This window comes from Dermochelys coriacea, chromosome 7 (assembly GCF_009764565.3).
Source record: "Dermochelys coriacea isolate rDerCor1 chromosome 7, rDerCor1.pri.v4, whole genome shotgun sequence".
In the NCBI taxonomy this organism is placed as follows: domain Eukaryota; kingdom Metazoa; phylum Chordata; order Testudines; family Dermochelyidae; genus Dermochelys; species Dermochelys coriacea.
Window position 1 is genome coordinate 105,479,300 of NC_050074.1, and position 20,807 is coordinate 105,500,106.

Here is a 20,807-nt window from a genome sequence, read left to right on the forward strand (position 1 = left end):
AACTACCACCATTTCCAATATTCATAGATTTCTATTGTCTTTCGTGATGAACATTTAGAAAAAGCTGTACTCAAGCCAGAATTTGAAAAATACAATAACTACCCTATATTTTGTGAATACAGCTTAGTTACTATGCCGCAAATACTAGTTGATTTTTTTTTTTTTTTTTGGCCTGCTAGCAAAATCACAATTCCTGCAGATAGTTGGGTTTTTTATGCTCAGAAAGAAAGTCTGCGTGGTTGAGGCTTGGAAACCTTATGCTTAAATCCCATACATGAACCACTGAGTACTGACCTCCTTTGTGTATTACTATCTCTTCTGACTACTGCATTATGGTCATCATCCAATCCTATTGTCAAAAGGAGCATGAGAAACCTGCAAAGACAACACTTCCTTGTGTCTTTCTGTAGCAAAATATTTACTCTATTTTACAAATATTGATCTTTTATGCTTGTTTATGAATGATTACAGTAGCTGAAAACATCCACATCGAAGTGCTAAGAGTTGGAGGGCTTTCATTATGCACTCTCCCCTTCTGCAATCATTCTGATGTGCAATAGAGTGAAATGAAAATTGTTCCCTCACAGTTGTTGTATTTCTGTTGTAAGAAAAGATTACAAAATTTTGTTACGCCTGGGTGGGCATGAACAATGTATACAAGAATGGCATACAAACCATAATCTCGTTGTTATAGCCTCTTCCTCTAGAGAATTCCACCTTTTATGTCCACAATAGGAAAAGTTGTTGATTTTTTTAAACAAACAAGTCTCTCAGCTCTAAACTGCATTTTCACATGTAGATGCATGGAATCTAGCTGACAGATATTAAAAGTATATTTACAGGATTAAATAAGAGTTTATTGTCACATTTAACTGCTTTGTCTGATGTACATTGCAGGTTTCTGTGCAGCATAAAAAAAAAACAAACAAACCTTTCTTTTATGTGAAAACCAGAACTGATGAGATGGCAACAGCACTTGTTTATCACACCAGCACTACAACTGCTTGAAGATAACCAACATTAATAAAACTGGAACAAATCTGTTGTTAAAATGGACTGCAACACTTGAAAACAATATGCATCAAGTTAAGGCTAATGAGAATAATGTAAAACAGACCACTAGATGTTTAAAGGTTGAAACACCCAATAGAAGAGTGCCAATTTTAACATTTCATTTTTCCAAACCCATTTTGTTTAATTTAATACAGGTAAAGAGAGGTTAATGAACAGGTTTTTGCCCAACATATATATTATATAATGAGATTTTAGCCTTTTGTAAATCTGAAATATTTAAACATTTAAGCAACTGTTTTGTTCTTTGGGATATTAACCAATCAAAAGGAGGGTTATTCATATTTTAAAGCATTAAATGCATGTGTTAACACCATAAACTGCAGGTTTTGTCATTTACAAGTAAGGAAAAGCCCAATAGTACACCGACTTTTTAATGGCACCATTTCACATCTTTTGGGCAAAATCAGAATACAAGCAGTAATTAAATAAAAATACAAGTGCATCCAAACATAAATTCTCTAAATATACCACATTTTATGTTTGCAAAATGTGGAATTTCTGACAAGAGCTGCAATTCAAATTAAAATAAATGTTTCTGTATTTCACCCGGAGGTGAAAGAGGTAATAAACCCAGGGGAATCTCTAAACAACCTTCCCCAATGCAATCCCCTATTCCTTACATGAAATAAATTGTACGGAAGTATAAATTCAATGCACAGATTGCAAAGAAATGGCAAATAGTTTATAATTTCTGGAATTTGTAGATTCTAAAGCCCAATTGTGAATTAACTACTGTTTGTAATTTACTATGTGCACTTCATATTTTTAGTACAAAAATGAGACTGTAAATGAGGCTAGAGTGGCATAGAGCCATTGTAGACCCACCAAAACCAAAGTATGCTTATGACATTCATTTGGATGATTTACCAGTAAGTTTTTCCTACAGAAAAAAGGCAGTCATTTTAAATGATATACATTAGGCTAGTACAAAAAATTGAAACAAACCCCTTCTCTATTAAAAGAGCATGCACACAGAAGAAGGTAGACCACATTTGTTCCAAACAGGCTTCTTGAAATTATCAAAATTTCATTTCTGGTAAAGATCAATTTGGCTCACCATAGAAAGTTGCTTTGAAGGCTATTGATGAATTGTTTCCCTTTCAAAAACTAAAATTCAAGGCATGATAGTGCAAGAGGTAAGTTTTGATTTTAGAGAACATTGTTATTTGTAGACTAACTGTGCTTAGTCACTAAATCCCAATTTATTGTCTTAAAGAAAATATGGCAACAAAAGCTACAAGGTTTCTAGAAATTTCATTTTGCCTAAATTTACCAGTACATCCATGAACCTCATCAACATTAACACAACTTGATTATCCTAATGATTCCATTATAAACTTGCAAAAATGTATCACAAGGTGAATAAGCCATCTAGTGCAAGTCTTCTACATTTTCTGTGCACAGTAATCCTCTTTGTAGTTTATTTCCTCCAGGTTAAATCCCCAAAATTTTTCTGTAACAATTATGAAAAAAAGAGTGCCATGTTGAGTTTTTGTTCTATTATATCTGGGACGTTTGTGTGTTCCTGGAATCCCCATCAGGATGCGTCAGGGATCGTGAATCCCTTGTCTGTGAGTATTCACTGTCAGATGACTCTGTAGGTTCAAGCAAGTTCTCATAATCACTGTCTTCTGATTCATCAATAATGTCATTAACTGCTCTTTGGGAGGAAGGCATGGATGCTCCATTACCAGAATACTTCAATCCTGCATTTGTGGAAACATAATTGGAAGACCCCACTGCTTGAGGTCGAGGCATGAAAACATTGCTTTCTGGGAGACCATGACCCAAAGTACTTTCTTGATTGCTCACAGTGAAATCAGAATAAGGAGGAGGGGGATCAGAGGCATCTGAGTCTTCAAGTGTGCAACCTTCCACTGCAAATCCAGGGTACGACATTCGTGGAGGAAACATAGATTCCAAATTATCAGTTGACATTTGCCTGGTTAAGATAGCTTGCTGCAGTCCTATGAAAGACAAAAGGAAAATAAACATGTCCTAATTACACTGAAAAGCATGAAAAGTGATTTAGTTTTATGTTTATGTTGGTCAGTGCTTACGGAAAATTCAGGTACAGTGAACACATTAGAAAGCATCTGTCTTGTTTCTTGTGGAAAACTGCATAAAACTGGCAAAAAAAGTGTTCTGTTCTCAGTGACTATTTAAATAAACCATTTTATGGATAGAAAAGTTGCTATATTGGACTTAAGCGTAAACTTAACTCTCAAGCCTCTGGGAATTATATTTCTACTACTACTTATGTTTCATAGAGCCTACCTTTTTTCAGATTAAAGTGGTTTTATGAACAGTTGAGCTGAAGCCAAAAGCACCAAAGTTGATGTATATGGAATCATTTAAATAGACAAGATGTTACTCACATAGGAAAAAGAACGAGTTCAAACACATGGGTTTGGTAAATTAAGACAATAGGGTTCCATCTTTGACACTCAGTACAGGGAGTGGCGAGATAGAAAGATAAAAGGTTTTTCAGCAGCTGTGAAGTGCATGCAGCATAAAACAGCAATCACTCCCTTGAACATCTTATTGCACTTATAAAAACGATAGATTTTAATGTTTTAGAAGGTACAGTCTCAACTGACTTCTCTGCAGTAGAAATAGAATTCATACCTACCTAACAATAATTGTTGAGTACGACAAGCTTTCCAACAAACAGCACTACTATGGGGACCTGAATTGCAGAAACATACATAGCGATAGCTCCCTTTTTCCCCCTTCACAGGGAGCATGCCTGATATACATACATGATCAACTCTCCAATGCCAAAGACTAAGTTTCCCAATATTGAGAAAGTGAGAAGGGTAGAAAACCAACTACAACATTTAATCTAATAATTTCATGTATGCAGAAACTGTGTATACACCTTCCTGTCTCACCCTCTCTCAAGCAATTCTTGTCTGCTCAGACACAGGCTCTCAGGAACTGATGCCTGCAGCCCACTGGCAGTCCATGGCCAATGCTGTTCTGTTCTTAGTGCCCAGAATCCATTGCCACACAGATTGGGTTCAGCTCTGGCCACTCTTGCTATCCACCTTCACCTTCTTGTTGGTTTATGCAGCAGTGGTTACCTGAACAGCATTATCCCTGGTCAAGCAGGAAACAGTAATGATTCACGCTGGTTGTGTATTACAGGTGGTCAGTGAATAGGTAAGAGCTAGCATCAATCCTCCAGGTTGAAGGAAGGAAGAAGGAACCCTTCAGGAAATGGGTTGGGAGATCAAACTGTTGCTGCCAAAATGCCCAAGCAGTAGTGGGTACCATGTGCATTGCCATGCTGATTGGAGGAAAGGACTCTCAATCCTAGTAGCAGAGAGGCCCATTATAAAGTTTGGAATACTCACTGAACAAAACAATCCCTTAATCCCAACCACACATCAAACAACTGAATATAAAGCTGATATAGGATACTCTTGCTGGCAGTAATGGCAGGGTTATTTTTGTAAACTGGTCCATTAAATGGATGGAAAGAGGCAGTGGCCCCTTTGCAGGAATGCTTGAGAAAAATTAAAGGCAATTATATAACCATGTGTTCCAGAGTAAAACCTCTCTCCAGAGCACCTTTCTGGAACACTGGTGAAAAGTACAACAGTGAGTTCAGATGCTTTGTTTTATATTACTCCGAATACACAATTGCCCCATATTCCACTTTGCACTCAAATTTTCTCCTTAACACCTTGTTTATACTTCCTCCCTTCATTTTATGTGTCTCTTTCTCCACCCTCCAGCTATACCTCTCTCCCTCATTTCCACTGCCTTATGTCTGCCAAAGTGAGTTAGATCAGCACTGTTTCCTCAAATGATGGAGCACTTTACCATACCCTCCTCCTGCTAAGCAAAAGTTTCCTGAAGCCCTATTCAAGCTTTTAGGGAAGAGGAACAGTTTAGCACCAGCCCAAATATGTTCAAACAATGGATATGACTGATCCAAAAAATTGCGGAGCAGCAGAAAATAATTGCAAATTAAGCAGTTTTGTTGCTCTTGGGTTATTTTTTCTGGTAGCCCTTAACACATGCCATGAAAATTATTCTGTCAAAATGGCATAGAACTCTAATGAAAAACATGGATATTTGATGTGGAGGACATATTTCTATCATAGTAAGTTAAACCCCAGCAAATCAATACAAAGAATGGTATATTTTGACACCCAGCATAAACAAAAAGTATGTTTTGATACAGCAGATCTTAAATCACAAACCAAAAGAGAGTCAAGATTGTCCTGTTCTACTTATGCCTCGTTCTGTCTGAAATAAATCAAAGGATGAATGAGTCCAGCTCCAACATAATACCAGATGGCAGTATTTCAATACTCAAACTAACATTTCAATTACAGAATTAACACTGACAAGTAGGAAACTTCAGTGATATTTGAGAAAGGCACTATGCATCTGTCTATATTTACCAGTGATGACTCCTTAATGTAGGACTGGGTTTGTTGGATTCTAGTTTAACATGCAAAAAAAATGATATTGTAATTAGGGCTGTTGATTAATTGCAGTTTTAATCGCACTGTCAAACAATAGAATACCAACTGAAATTTATTAAATATTTTGGATGTTCTTCTACATTTTCAAATATATTGATTTCAATTACAACAAAATACAAAGTGTATAGTACTCGCTTTATTTTTATTACAAAAATTAGTAAAAATGATAAACAAAAGAAATAGTATTTTTCAATTCATAGATACTAAGGTCAGAAGGGACCATTCTGATCATCTACTCTGACCTCCTGCACAGCGCAGGCCACAGAATCTCACCCACCCACTCCTATAAAAAACCTCACCCATGTCTGAGCTACTGAAGTCCTTAAATCATGGTTCAAAGACTTCAAGGAGCAGAGAAGCCTCCCTCCAGTCAACCATGCCCCATGCTACAGAGGAAGGTGAAAAACCTCCAGGGCCTCTCCAATCTGCCCTGGAGGAAAATTCCTTCCCAACCCCAAATATGGCAATCAGCTAAACCCTGAGCATACGGGCAAGATTCACCAGCCAGATACCCAGGAAAGAATTTTCTATAGTAACTCAGATCCCATCCATCTAATATCCCATCTCAGGGGATTTGGCCTATTTACCCTGAATATTTAAAGATCAATTACTTACCAAAATCCCATTATCCCATCATACCATCTCCTCCATAAACTTATCAAGTAGAATCTTAAAACCAGATAGATCTTTTGCCCCCACTGCTTCCCTTGGAAGGTTATTCCAAAACTTCACTCCTCTGATGGTTAAAAACCTTCGTCTGATTTCAAGTCTAAACTTCCTGGTGGCCAGTTTATACCCATTGTTCTTGTGTCCACATTGGTGAGCTGAAATAATTCCTCTCCCTCTCCTGTATTTATCTCTCTGATATATTTATAGAGAGCAATCATATCTCCCCTCAACCTTCTTTTACTTAGGCTAAACAAGCCAAGCTCCTGAAGTCTCCTTTCATAAGACAAGTTTTCCATTCCTCGGATCATCCTAGTAGCCCTTCTCTTTACCTGCTCCAGTTTGAGTTCATCCTTTTTAAACATGGGAGACCAGAACTGCACACAGTATTCTAGGTGAGGTCTCACCAGTGCCTTGTATAACGGTACTAAAACCTCCTTATCCCTACTGGAAATGCCTCTCCTGATGCATCCCAAAACCGCATTAGCTTTTTTCACAGCCATATCACATTGGCAGCTCATAGTCATCCTATGATCAACCAATACTCTAGGTCCTTCTCCTCTTCCGTTACTTCTAATTGATGCGTCCCCAACTTATAACTAAAATTCTTGTTATTAATCCCTAAATGCATAACCTTACACTTCTCGCTATTAAATTTCATCCTATTACTATTGCTCCAGTTTACAAGGTCATCCAGATCCTCCTGTATAATATCCCGATCCTTCTCTGAATTGGCAATACCTCCCAGCTTTGTATCATCTGCAAACTTTATTAGCACACTCCCACTTTTTGTGCCAAGGTCAGTAATAAAAAGATTAAATAAGATTGGTCCCAAAACCGATCCCTGAGGAACTCCACTGGTAACCTCCCTCCAACCTGACAGTTCGCCTTTCAGTAGGACCCATTGCAGTCTCCCCTTTAACCAATTCCTTATCCACCTTTTGATGTTCATATTGATCCCCATCTTCTCCAATTTAACTAATAATTCCCCATGTGGCACGGTATCAAATGCCTTACTGAAATCTAGGTAAATTAGATCCACTGCATTTCCTTTATCTAAAAGATCTGTTACTTTTTCAAAAAAGGAGATTAGGTTGGTTTGGCACGATCTACCTTTTGTAAAACCATGTTGTATTTTGTCCCATTTACCATTGACTTCAATGTCCTTAACTAATTTCTCCTTCAAAATTTTTTCCAGGACCTTGCATACTACAGATGTCAAACTAACTGGCCTGTAGTTACCCGGATCACTTTTTTTCCCTTTCTTAAAAATAGGAACTATATTAGCAATTCTCCAATCATTCGGTACTATTCCTGAGTTTACAGATTCATTAAATATTCTTGCTAATGGGCTTGCAATTTCAGGTGCCAATTCCTTTAATATTTTTGGATGAAGGTTATCTGGGCCCCCCGATTTAGTCCCATTAAGCTGTTTCAGTTTTGCTTCTACCTCCGATATGGTAATATCTACCTCTATATCCTCCTTCCCATTTGTCATGCTACCATTATCCCCAAGATCCTCTTTAGCCTTATTAAAGACTGAGGCAAAGTATTTGTTTATTCACCTCATACAAGTGAAGTCATACAAGTGAAGTCTCTATCGTGAAAATGCAAGAGACCATAGTGAAATCTCTTTATTGTGAAAATGCAACTTACAAATGTAGATTTTTTTGTTGTTACATAACTGCACTCAAAAAAACAAAACAATGTAAAACTTTAGAGCCTACAAGTGGACTCAGTCTTACTTTTTGTTCAGCCAATTGCGAAGAGAAACAAGTTTGTTTACATTTACAGGAGATAACGCTGCCCGCTTCTTATTTACAATGTCACCTGAAAGTGAGAACAGGCACTTGCATGGGACTTTTGTAGCCGGCATTGCAAGGTATTTACATGCCAGATTGCTAAACATTCACATGCCCCTTCATACTTTGGCCACCATTCCAGAGGAGATGTTTCCATGCTGATAACACTTGTTAAAAAAAATTCATTAATTAAATTTGCGACTGAACTCCTTGGGGGAGAATTGTACGTCTCCTGCTCTGTGTTTTACCTGCATCCAAAACTATTTATATAAATAGTATTCTAATATTGTTTCACAATGCGATTAATCATGATTTTTTTTAATCGTGCGATTAATTTTTTAATCACAGTAATTATTCCAGTTATTCATTCAGATCCACAGTTCAGTCAAACAGCAAAACAACTCATGCGGATTCATAAATAAAATGTAGCCGATATGTGTAGGCTGATATGTTAAAAGATGAAATGAAGATGCCCCAGTCTAATGGATTAAATGCTAATATCTGGGAAAAAAAAATGCAGTCTCACTGATGTATGGGCCAGAGCTCTACTAGACAATTACTGCAGCAGCACTAGAGCTGTCCTGCTAATTATCCCATCAATTAGTTACTCCTCTTCACCTCATGCAGTTCTTCCAGCGTGCCTCATGTTGCTGTACCAGCTTCCGATCACAAAAATCAGGCCTTCAAATATGTATTGACATCTACTAGCCTGAGACTAAGCCTACTAGCCCAGGATGAAATTTCCCTTTAATTCCCATGCTATTACATCCCCTGCAGTTTGGAGTGATATGCAGTTGAGTACTGTAATGAAACGTAATAAATCATTCAACTTACTATTTACTACCTTTTAAAAAAGGTCTTTGTCAAATAGTTTGTCTTCTTTCCCTTCCTGGTTTCACTTCTCCTTTCCTATAAGGAATCTCTATCTGTTTCTGTGTTATTTCCAGGATCTGTTTCCTCTTTTCTTTTTCTCTCTATATCCCTTTGTATCCTCCCCCCTTATTTTCTGTTTCACTTCCAGCACTACCAAAAACAAAAAACCACCACACACACAACTTTCCTGCCTTTTCAGTACTACAGATCTCTTTTCAAATGGCTACTATCATTCTTCCGACTCTCTCCACATATTCACTCAGACTTCAAAAAACAAAAAGAACCCTCCCTCATACACAGGAAATAATTACATTTTTCAAGACCCTTGTAGTCAAACACGAAACTGAGATAAGATGCCCCACTGTGCATGGACAACACCCAGCTAGGGGGGGAAAAAAAAACCAACAACTCTCTCCTCCTGTGGGTGTTTGGTTTCCTACTAGGTGCTTTTAATGAAAAATTGAATATAAGGATATTAAATATAGTACAGATCTTATCATCCACAAGAAGATTAACCCTGGAGAATCAAAGGACATCTGGCTTTTCAGCTATCTTTTATTAATTGCCAGCTGCCACCACAAGTGATGTACTGTGTGTCCACTTGTATATATTGTGGGCCAAGTACTGGCCTCCAGCTCTGCCCTCTCTGCTGTGGAATATGACCCTAAGAGGGAAGCTGTGGATATCCTTGGCCTAAGGGAAACCCAGAGATGGTATACATTTGGCATAGCCTGCTATATTAACCTGACCCTGAGGTATAGGGGAGTATTCTTGGGCAGGCTGAAGGTTCGAGGGGTGTGACTGGAGCATGCTGAACTCCAGAGAGCTCTGGATGGTGACTCCATCCCCATGTGACCATTAGCTGATCTAGCCAAGAGCACCCATCAGGCCACACTATGTCAAATGCTGGTTCAGGCTCAATCCCAGCATCACAGAAGCTGAGAAGTGGCTGACAGCCATTTTCCCCCTCCCACATCTTGGAGTCCCACACTCAGCAGAGTTCAGCCAGATGTAGGCATCTGGCCCTTCATGCTTCATTCCAGCAACAGTGATACTAGCATAGGTCATTCACCTGAAGGAAAAGCAATTCCCCACCAAATTCTTGATCACCGAAATCAGTATTTTTCTCAGAATGAGTTCTCTTTATAAACTTCCCAAACAAAAAACACACAAGTTAGTTAATAGGAAACACTGCATGCATTTTAATCCTTTGTTAAAATCATTGATGTATATGCTACACTCTCCATAGTCACCATGCTCTAGGTAAGATGATGCAAATGTTCTACAGTCCAAAGGCCTGATAGCCTGTATTAACCTATCCCACATCACACATTTTTTAGGCTAAGATCACCTAAATAATGGAACCTGAGCAAGAATTGAGCCAGGTATCCACAGGAGAAAAATATTAACACGGGTCACTTAGCCCTCTCCACAATTCAGTTTCAAATTTTAAATTTTGCCAGTTCACATGCCCAACTTTCTAAGATTTTGCTAATTATATTTTTCTTCTGGCGTAGAGAACATTGAAATGTGTGTTGCAAGTATCTTCACAAACTAAGAATTATTTCAATATAAATTTATCACAGGCATTGTAAACATGAGTGCAAGAATAGCTATTAGGTGGACAATAACTGTGCCCCATCTCTTTGTCGCAATAAGAGAAACAGGCAGATCATTCCAACGAGTCTTAAGTCCATGGGTCTACTAAATATTTTGTCCTCACAGATCCTGTTTATGAAACATAAGTGTAAGGGAACTTACTTATTTTTTGCTCCTTTTCGTTTTTTCTTTGTGTGATTTGCCCTTTTAGTTTGTTTACATCAGCTTGGAAAGATTCAACAACTCGTTCACTCTTTTCTACATCTATACATACTGCCTGGAAGAAAAACACAAGATAAGTCAGATTCTCCAAAAAGCCATTAAAAAAAGAGTTACACAACTAGGCCAGAGAATATTGCCAGACTAGAAACAACATGAAACCAGACAACGAACTTATATTGAACCAGACCATGAAATGAAATGTTTAAAACAGATTTTCACCTACTGATCATGGCCTATGCTCAGCTGTTGCAAGATGGAAAGAACTTCCAAAGAGTTTACAACTACTTCCTGCGTGACCCTGGACAATTCACATAGCCTCTCTGCGCCTCTGTTCCGCATCTGTAAAATGGGAATTATAGTACTTCCCTCCTCACAGAGATGTGGTGAAGATACACAAAAGATTGGGAAGCTCTTTCAGATCTACTGATGAACAGTGTTATACAAGAGCTAGGTATTATTATTATTACTATTATTATTATTACTATTATAGGAGGAGGCTCCTAACAGAAAGAAGTTACCTTTATATTCTATTATCTGTTACAAATGATTCAGATACTCTGCTAACCTTTTCTGCACTCAGTATCAAAAAATAAGGCCTCATCCACACTCACTGAAACCGTGCTAGCAACAGCCACATGAGATTACTATGAGTGTTAAGTATAGTAAAGATCCTTATGCTGTTCAGCCTTTAAGATCCTGATAGTGATGGGCTAATATAACATCAATGCTACACTTTCAACTGTGTTACTGGGCAACTACGGAGTGAGGAGATAAATGTGTCGTGACCTGATCTCCTGGCTGTTATACCTGTTGCGCAGACAGATTCTACAGTCTTCCTCTACCTAAGTTTTTGATAGTGAAAATTAAAAAGTGTAGTGAATAAATGAAAACACAGATCTGTTCTTGCTCTAACACACATTTTTGGTGTTTCTAGTTTGCAACATTCTTTGTGAAACGTGTTTCAAAGTTAACTAACAAAAGAGAACTTTTAACACTTGACATAGGATAAAAGAACAAGCAGGTATGTGTGCAAAAGCAAACTTAGTGCCATTTAGACACCAAAAGACAGCAGGGTCACAGTTCTAGGAGCAATAAAGCAGTTCCCCAGGGAAGTCAGTATTTTTCCATATTTCTCCCAAACACTTTGTTAGCTAAACTCACCATGATTAGTGCAGAAGCATACATCTAACTCTACTTAATGCTGGAAAGCAGGAGGTACTACACAAGGCTATCCCATCAACCCATTTATTAACACATTTGTGAATAACTTTTCATTTATTTCAAATATGGAGCTTGGAGGAGACAAACTCCTGGAAAAGAGACTCTTTCTTTATTCTGAGTGCTATGCTTTGGGCAGCGCTGAGAGCACAGCTGACGAGGCCCAGACAGAACAGCATTTGTCCACAGGTTAGCTCAGAGGGAAGATTGCTCTGATGTTGATGTGTGCACATGTATGAAAAATAAAAGTACATCCAGCCACCCTCCAAACACGCAAGGCCAAATTGTGTCTTGCCCATTGTAGGCTACTTGCATCACAGATCACAGTGGGGGCACTAAAGGAAAGCAGCTTCCACAGGGCAGGGTCAGAGATGGCTAGAGCCTTGACTCTGCCTCATTCCCCATTTTGCGCAACAGCCAGCAAAGCTGAGCTGGTAGAGAGGGGGATGTGATCTGCTACCAATCCATACGAGTAGCACATTACTCTAGGATGTATGTAAGGGGGGGGAGCCTCAGTCACAATTCCCAAATGGGTTTGATCCTGAGGCAGCACAGCTATATGCCATCATCTACTTGGGACAAGTTGTAAACTGATAATCTAGTCCTTAGTAGATTTCTGAAGCCCAGCAGTGAGCCATTTTCAGATGTCACAGCTATAATTACAGCAAGAGTCTTTTTTTTTTTTTAAACTGACCCAAACATTGTATCCAAAGCACATTCCCTGCAAAATATTTGTCAGTTTTAATAAATGCAGAGTTCCCTATAGTATTTAGTACAGAGTGAAACCCCAATGTTGCAATCAGATCCATGTGGGCAGGCCCTTGTACTGCTGTGGTGCTCTACTGACTGCAATGGGGCTCTACTTTATGGGGGGATGGGGAAGAATTCACCCACACAGATCCATTTGCAAGACCTGGGCACTTAAACAAAATAGAAATTTCTCTCAGATGTCACTTAACATTATAATTATTCTCACATGAAAAAAAGGCAACAAAGAGCCAGGATCAATAATGCTTATACAGACTACTTTTACAATATACTTTGTAGAAGTATCTGTTAAACACAGGTCATGTGGGAAAAGGTATAAGAAGCATGAATGTTTAACTAGTAAAGAAATACAAGTCATTTCTCATATTTCTTTAAACCATTTTAAATTCAAAATGAAGCTGGGTTTCTTTACAACTCTGGGCTACCAGAGCTCAGAAACAGAGGCGCCACATGAATGCTGACCAATATTAAATAAAATTAGTTACCTGTACTTTTTCCTGAAGTGCATTATAAACCTGATATATAGCCCTGATGTCCTTCATCACTCCATCTTTATCAAAAAAATCAGTACTAAAAAAAATATGCAGAAATAATTAGAAAAGATATCACAACTTTCTCTGTCTCTCTGAGTTGCTTTTCTCCAAATCACTAAGATTTGATTTTTATATTTACACAATGAATTAAACTTCATATATTGATAAATCGCTTCTATCCCAAGGAACCGGTATCCAGGCAACAAGGTATTAGCTGCAGAGGCTCTTTCTGGAACAAAAGGCAAAACTTGTCAAGTCTGATCCTAACAAGATTAGACTCTTAAACAAAACAACACAAAACAAAAAAACCCCTCTCTCTAAGCTTCCATGCAGTAACTGGAAAAATGTCTGTTAGATACCCAAAACATTTTTTAAACGTTATTTTGCAGTGTCTGTGCATTTTAGTAAAATGACTAAGAAAATAAACATTCCCAAACCGTGAGTCAAAGCCTGTAAATCCACCCTACATAAAGTACATCCACTGAAATCAGTGGGAATTCTGCATAGGAAGGGCTTGCCGGATTAGGCTACAATTAGTCTAACTTTGATGTTGTTGTAATCCTATAGAATTCAGATCAGTTCATTTTAAAAATATGTTTTTGCTGTTTAGAAAATGGTAATGCATAAAATGGAAGCAGATTATTAAACAGCTTCAATACTTGGTTCTATTTCTTGCTGAAATCCATATTCATATTACTATTTAGGAGGCAAAAATTTTAGAACTTCTGGATTATATTCAATTTAAAAAAACTCCACTTACCCATGTTCCTTAATAACTTTGGCATAATTCTGAGAAGTATTTGGCACTGAAGAAACTTTGTACTCCTGCTGACTAGTATTGCCGAGATTGGGAATTGTAAGCGACACTCTTTGATTATACCTATAGAGAAAGTTTACAAAGAGACTCCTATTATTCTTCCAAAGATTTTTTGCAAGTCTTGGTATGCCCCCACCTCCCTACCCAAAGTGGACAGGTCTGTCTCCAAGCAAGGCGAGTACTTGAGGATCTCAGCTCCTTTAAAGTTTAAGCTAATATAAATTTCTAGATCAGCTGTATTTTGAATAAAGAAAACGAGTACTTGTGGCACCTTAGAGACTAACAAATTTATTTGAGCATAAGCATTTGTTAGTCTCTAAGGTGCCACAAGTACTCCTTTTCTTTTTGCGAATACGGACTAACACGGCTGCTACTCTGAAATCTGTATTTTGAATAAACAGTTTGTCATATTCAAAGATGGCTGTCTTATTTTTAACACATTCATGCAAAACCAAAATTGACCAGTAGGTGGATCTTTCCTAACCCCTAAATCAGCGGTGGGCAAACTTTTTGGCCCGAGGGCTACATCGGTGTTGAGAAACCGTATGACGCACCGGGTAGGGAAGGCTGTGCCTCCCCAAACAGCCTGTCCCGTCTGCACCCTCCCACTTCTCACTCCCTGACTGCTCCCCCTCAGAATCCTCAACCCATCCAACCCCCCCTGCTCCTTCTCCCCTGACCACCACCACCTCCTGGGACCCCTGCCCCTAACCACCCCCCTGGGACCCCATCCACCCCCCCTGCTCTCTGACTGCCCCGACCCATATCCACATTCCCACCCCGACAGGCCGCTGATCCAACACCCCGTTCCTCATCCCCTGACTGCCCTCCTCCCCCGAAGCTCTGCCCCAGCCAACCGCCCCTTGTCCCCCAGGACCCCCTGCCCCTTATCCAACCCCACCCCCTTACCATGCTGCTCAGAGCAGCAGGAGCTCACAGCCTGGTTGAAACCAGCGATGCCACCTGCGCTGCCCTACAGAAGTAGTGAGCCAGAGCTCTGGTGGCGCGGTGAGGCTGCGGGTGAGGTGGGCAGCAGGGGAGGAGCTGGGGGCTAGCCTCCCTGGCTAGGAGCTCAGGGTCTGGGCAGGATGGTCCCGCGGGCCATAGTTCGCCCACCTCTGCCCTAAATTGTCAACTGTGGACTAAGACTATTGTAGGTGCAGAAAGGAAGCCACATTCCCAGCTCAGAAATTTTGGAGAAGCAAAGCCATGCTGACTTCTCATTTCTCTTTAGAAACAATTTTTTCAGGGTCTATTTTTAGTCTAAAAAATGTATTGACTAAAATATAACTTTCCATTGTCCTGACAATCTTAATTTCATTTATGAATTGCTTCCAGAGAAAAACATGCTACCCTATTTTATTATGTATGTACATAAAAACCAGAGTTTGACCAGTCGACAATTGCTTTCAGTATAGATATTTTTAAAAAATAGTTCTTAATGCTATTAGGAATTTCAATAAAGAGTATAATTACAACCACACTGTGGTAGCTGATATGAACCCGAACTGTTTACCTTCGGTTTGGTCTAAAGAGCACATACTCTAAAGCATGTGTTGAGTTATTTGCAGTCGAGATGAAACTGAAGAGAAGGAAGACAAGGTCAGGCACTCCAAGAATGTGTGTCAGCTGTTTATGGATGATGTGCTCTCTATATGACATTTGTTGCTGAGTGTTTCTCCTAAATCTGTACCATCCAATAACATTCTGTAATGAAAGTAAAGAAGAGAAAAACAAAGTATCAATGGAGAGATAAAAGATTCATAGTTTTACCTGCTGAAGCTCAAAGTGTGGCTAATGTAGTTAACAAATTCTGACAACTATATAATTCTGAATTATTGTTGATTGCTTGCATTTTATACAGACTATCACTAATGCCACATCTGAAAGTTTAAGTGGTTTATTGTTACAAACCTTTTTGTAGAAGAAAGAATAAATTAATTCTCTTCATGCTATCTAGGAACCCACTTATATTAGAAGGTTATATTTTAGAAGCAAGTCTCAGAATATCTTCTGTTTGTTGCTACTTGCTCCGTTTTCAAACCTGGCAGCTTTTTTTTTCTTTTATTTTGAGGATTGCTGCAACAGACTATTCACTTGTGTTGCACTTATGAGATACATTTTCAACGACATGCATCAGAGAACAGAATTGCAAATTTATGTTTATTCACAGGTGCTGTGGGATTAATCTGCTGTGGATAGTGCTGAAATTAACCCTTTGAGCATTTAATTGTGACATACTTGTATGTACTGCAGATAACATCCATCTAGTAATTCATGTATTATACCAAATACTAACATGTACTTAACTTCATAATTTACATGCTAATTTACATGAAATAAAGGGACAACAATGCAGAAAGTTAGCTCATTACCGAATATATACAGAATTATAAAGAAAACTTCTATACATTCAAAAAGAATAAAGTGGATTCCACGCATTAACTGTCAATGCACGACACTTGTATTAAATACAAAAACCCATAAGCAAATATAACTCAGTCTTTTTTACAATAAAACCTCTACTGCTGTGGATTCTGATGAAGCTCAGCTAGCAATCAGCTGAATCCAGGATATTTACTAACTGCATTTTTAATTTTAGTTGTTGTCCTGGTAACTTAATGGCATTAAGAACCATTAAATTTAAATCCGGAGCACTGAGTCACATGACACTTAAAAGCTTTTCCCCTTCTCAAGTCTATCTACTTTCAGATGGCAGATAATGCATCTTCACTGAGTCTGAAATTGACCTATATCTCAACAAAATAAAACTCAGCTGAGAAGTTGGTGTCTTGATTTGAAAACGTACACTACAGGCTTAACAAAGAAAAGAAAATGCCAGATGATTTTAATAAAGTGTTTTCTGCTTTCTCTCCTGAAACTTCTCTCATTCTTTCAACAGTGGGGAATATCTTGTTCCCACACACCATATTCATACTGTTCTGTGCTGGAGTTATGTGCTTATAGAATCAAATGTAGGAGATGGGAAAGACCCATGTGATCATTACTAGACATAAGACATAGTTGAGGCAACTGCTTTCGTTGGAGCAAACTGACAAGAAATAAATGGTTACAGGGAAATAAAAGTAGATTTGTGGTGCAGGAACTGGTACTGAAATAATTGTTTAGTTAGAACAGATAACTTAGATCTTCTGTTCACTGTAGAGTTAATTCAAGTTATAATTTTAGTGTTGCCCCAACTCTAGGCCTGTCCACACTCAAAAGCTCATACCTCAGGCTGGCTAGACAGTCAGGGGATATAGGTTACAACTCGAGTTTGCACAACTTGACAGGTGCTTAATACAACATTCGAGCTATGAAAAGTAGGTGAGAGCAATCACACTGCAAAATAACCAAGCCATGTTAACTCAAAAAGAGTTAAATTTGCAGGGAAGACATACTCTAAGACAAGGGTAGTCAATAGGTGGACCATGGGCCAAATCCAGACTGCCAGATGCTTTTGAACTGACCATGAAATCTTTTTGTTTACTTATCATCATTACTGTAATTGTGGTGTGAAAAATATTTCTCTGAAGTCTGGACCTTGACCAAGAAATTTGGACCTTGACAAAAAATAATCGATTATCCTTGCTCTAAAAATTGCTTGTCTCCAATCTGAAGCTCAGTTCTGCTCTTTAGGACATAAGATCTGTTAAAAACGTCTGAAACAAGTATTTGCTAATTGTTAAGATGCAGTACTAACGTTTTAAATTTGCGATGAAAATGAGCCATTGGTAAGAGTTTGATACTCCTCTCTCGGTCAACTGTAGAAATTTAAAACATTTTAAATATAGTACTGAATGTGCTAATAGCAAAGTACAGTTGAATAAGAGTACAATAGTTTAATAATAGCTACTTTGTGAGGCAATATTGTTTCAGTTTTAAAATATTTCAGATGGTGGAAATTCCAAGGCTGTTTGTCAAACCTTTGTAATAAATCAAACTATTTTTAAGCAGGAGTATCTGAACATTTTCACAGTAACTGCTCTTGGATTAAATGAGCATTTCACATAAACTCTCTTTTCTGTTGGCCAACGTTGCACAGTGCAGTCATTATTATGCAAGTCTAACCCAGCCATTGGCTGGTGACAGTAGGTTCATACTGTACTAGTTATTAATTTCTGGGGACCTGAACTTAAATCTAAGGTTTCATCTGAGCATGAATTTGGTCCTTCTGGTTTTGCCCCTAATTAAAATTAGCAGACTCACAAAACTGACAAAATAATTGGCATGATTGATAGCCTCTTCACAGGATAAACTCAACCCTGGTATTGCCAAAAATGATGCGAGTCAATATAAACTGACAGATTTGAAAAAGAAAGCACTTGTTCTAGGCAGTACGTTCAGTTACTCATTTGTATGAGCCCCAAGTTCCATTTTTTCCTGTTTGTAGACCCTATATGCTATACAAGGGGGAAAAATAAAACAAATGCAGAAGAATATAGTGAAACTTACTTTTCTTCGATCTTTAAGAATTCTGTCCAAATTCTCCTCGTTAACTTTGCCTGCATAGTCATAAAAGCTTAAACCAAAAAGGAAAAAAAAAAGTAGGTACAGTTTACAGACCATTCACATGTCATCTTGGTAAACATACAGTACTTCAATTAATCTTTAGATACTATCTCATAATTCAGCCACAGAATACTAAGCAGCTTTACATTTATCCAATGCAGCAATTTAGCAACATGGTGCCGAGACCACTAACGGTGAAAAAACAATATGCCTTGTTTTAACTACCGGTTTAAAAAAAATCTTCAGTGTTGTTGCACCCAACAGCTAGGTGGCAATTATTTCATTGGCAACCCCTTCTACAAGGAGTATGTAGCTGGACTGCATAAGTTTCCTCTGACTAGCTCTTGAAAAACCCTATATTTGGATGTCTGGGTTCTCCACCTGCTAAATGGGAAGGAGAGAAAGAACAGCAATTTTACATTTCAATTAAAAATATGGAAACACCTTTTCAGGCTGCAGTCCTGCAATCAGATCTACATGGGCGGACCCTTATACCTGTGAAGTTCCACTGAAGTCCACAGTTATCCATGCAAGTGTAAGGGTGTGCCCACATGGCTCCATTTGCATGACTGGGGCCTAAGTCAATAACAAAACATGAATTCAAATAGTTTACACATTTCAAAACATGGGAAAAACATTTTAAAATAGATTCCTCCTTCACTTACCTGCCAAGTCTTTAGCCTCTTTCAAGAGCTGATATCACTAACTCCTAAAGCAGTGCAGGAAAACACTCAGATTTAGAGGTCTATGATCTCAACTCTTGACAGGGAAAAACGAAATCCTGAACTCAGTACTTGGCCAGTAAATAAAGGTGGAACTATATTTTGTTTTAAGATGCAAGTTATTTTGAATGTTAAGACTAATATTTAATTATGAATGTGGAATCGTGAATAATTTAATTACATAATCCTTTCAGTTTACCTTTAAAATGTTGAAGCTTTCTTTCAAGTAAAGTGGCATCTAACTCCATAAGTCTGTTTTCTATAGTTCATGGAATCATCATTCCTACATACAAGGATGATGATACCCAGCAATTATTGTAAAAAATTGAGCAACTTCATTTGCAAACTGTTTTGCTCCAGGAAAGTGACTTTTTTAGAACCCTTATTTTTGGCTCAGTTCCCAACTCTTGGGAAATGCACAGCAACCAAACCCACCCTATTCAATAGCAGCAAGGCAACAGCTGTTCTTTTCAAAGAGCATAGGGTAGGTCAGCTGTAGGACTCCTTATGACTGACTACATTTAAGTCAAGAAGCTTTGGTAGTGTGCCAAAAATGTTTTTGTATATGAAGGTTAAAGGAAGAGCAACACATACAGAGAATTGCTACTGATGAGTAGTATATGCACTTTGAAAATCAGAGCAGCCATACTGGGTCTGACCAATGGTCCATCTAGCTCAATATCCTGTTTTCTGACAGTGGCTGGTGCCAAATGCTTCCCAGGGAATGAACAGAACAAGGCAATTTATTGAGTGATCCATCCCGTTGTCCAGTCCCAGCCTCTGGCCATCAGAATTTTAGGGACACCCAGAGAATGGGATAGCATCCCTGAACATCCTGGCTAATAACCATTGATGGACCTACCCTCCATAAACTTATCTAATTCTCTTCTGAATACAGTTATACTTTTGATCTTTACAGCATCCCCTGTCAACGAGTTCCACAAGTTGACAATGTACTGTGAGGTGTAATACTTCCTTTTGTATCTTTTAAATCTGCTATCAATTTCGTTGGGTGACCCCTATTCACTTTCTCCACAGCATTCATGATTTTATAGACCTCTATCATATCCCTCCTTGGCATCTCTTTTCTAAGATGAAAAGTCCCAGTCTTCTTAATCTCCCCTTATACGGAAGCTGTTAGAAAATATATCTGCGTTGCACTTTTCTGTACGTTTTTCAATTCTAATATACCTTTCTTGAGATGGGGCAACCAGAAACAAAGATAGTATTCAAAGTGTGGGAGTACCATGGATTCATATAGTGACAGCATTATGATATTTTCTGTCTTATCTACTTCTTTCCTAATAGTTCCTAACGTTTTTAGCTTTTTTGACTGCTGCTGCACATTGAGTGGATGTTTTCAAAGAACCACCCATGACTTTAAGGACATTTTCTTATGTGTTAACAGTTAATTTAGACCCATCATTTTGTATTTATCAACACTGAATTTCATCTGCTATTTTGTTGCCCAGGCACCCAGTTTTCTGAGATCCCTTTGT

General features: G+C 38.3%; 1 protein-coding gene across 1 annotated transcript in view; it reads right to left on the reverse strand.

Annotated features, from left to right (window-relative positions):
• Nucleotides 1–835: 835 nt before the first annotated feature.
• ABRAXAS2 (abraxas 2, BRISC complex subunit) overlaps nucleotides 836–20,807 on the reverse strand; it is a 29,494-nt gene continuing 9,522 nt past the window's right edge. The window contains exons 4-9 of the mRNA XM_038410364.2: nucleotides 18,530–18,596; nucleotides 15,591–15,781; nucleotides 14,018–14,137; nucleotides 13,210–13,294; nucleotides 10,679–10,793; nucleotides 836–3,041 (exon numbers count right to left, since the gene is read on the reverse strand). Coding sequence (XP_038266292.1) covers nucleotides 2,575–3,041; nucleotides 10,679–10,793; nucleotides 13,210–13,294; nucleotides 14,018–14,137; nucleotides 15,591–15,781; nucleotides 18,530–18,596 — 1,045 coding nt within the window. The 3' untranslated portion in view covers nucleotides 836–2,574. The remainder of the gene's footprint in view (nucleotides 3,042–10,678; nucleotides 10,794–13,209; nucleotides 13,295–14,017; nucleotides 14,138–15,590; nucleotides 15,782–18,529; nucleotides 18,597–20,807) is intronic.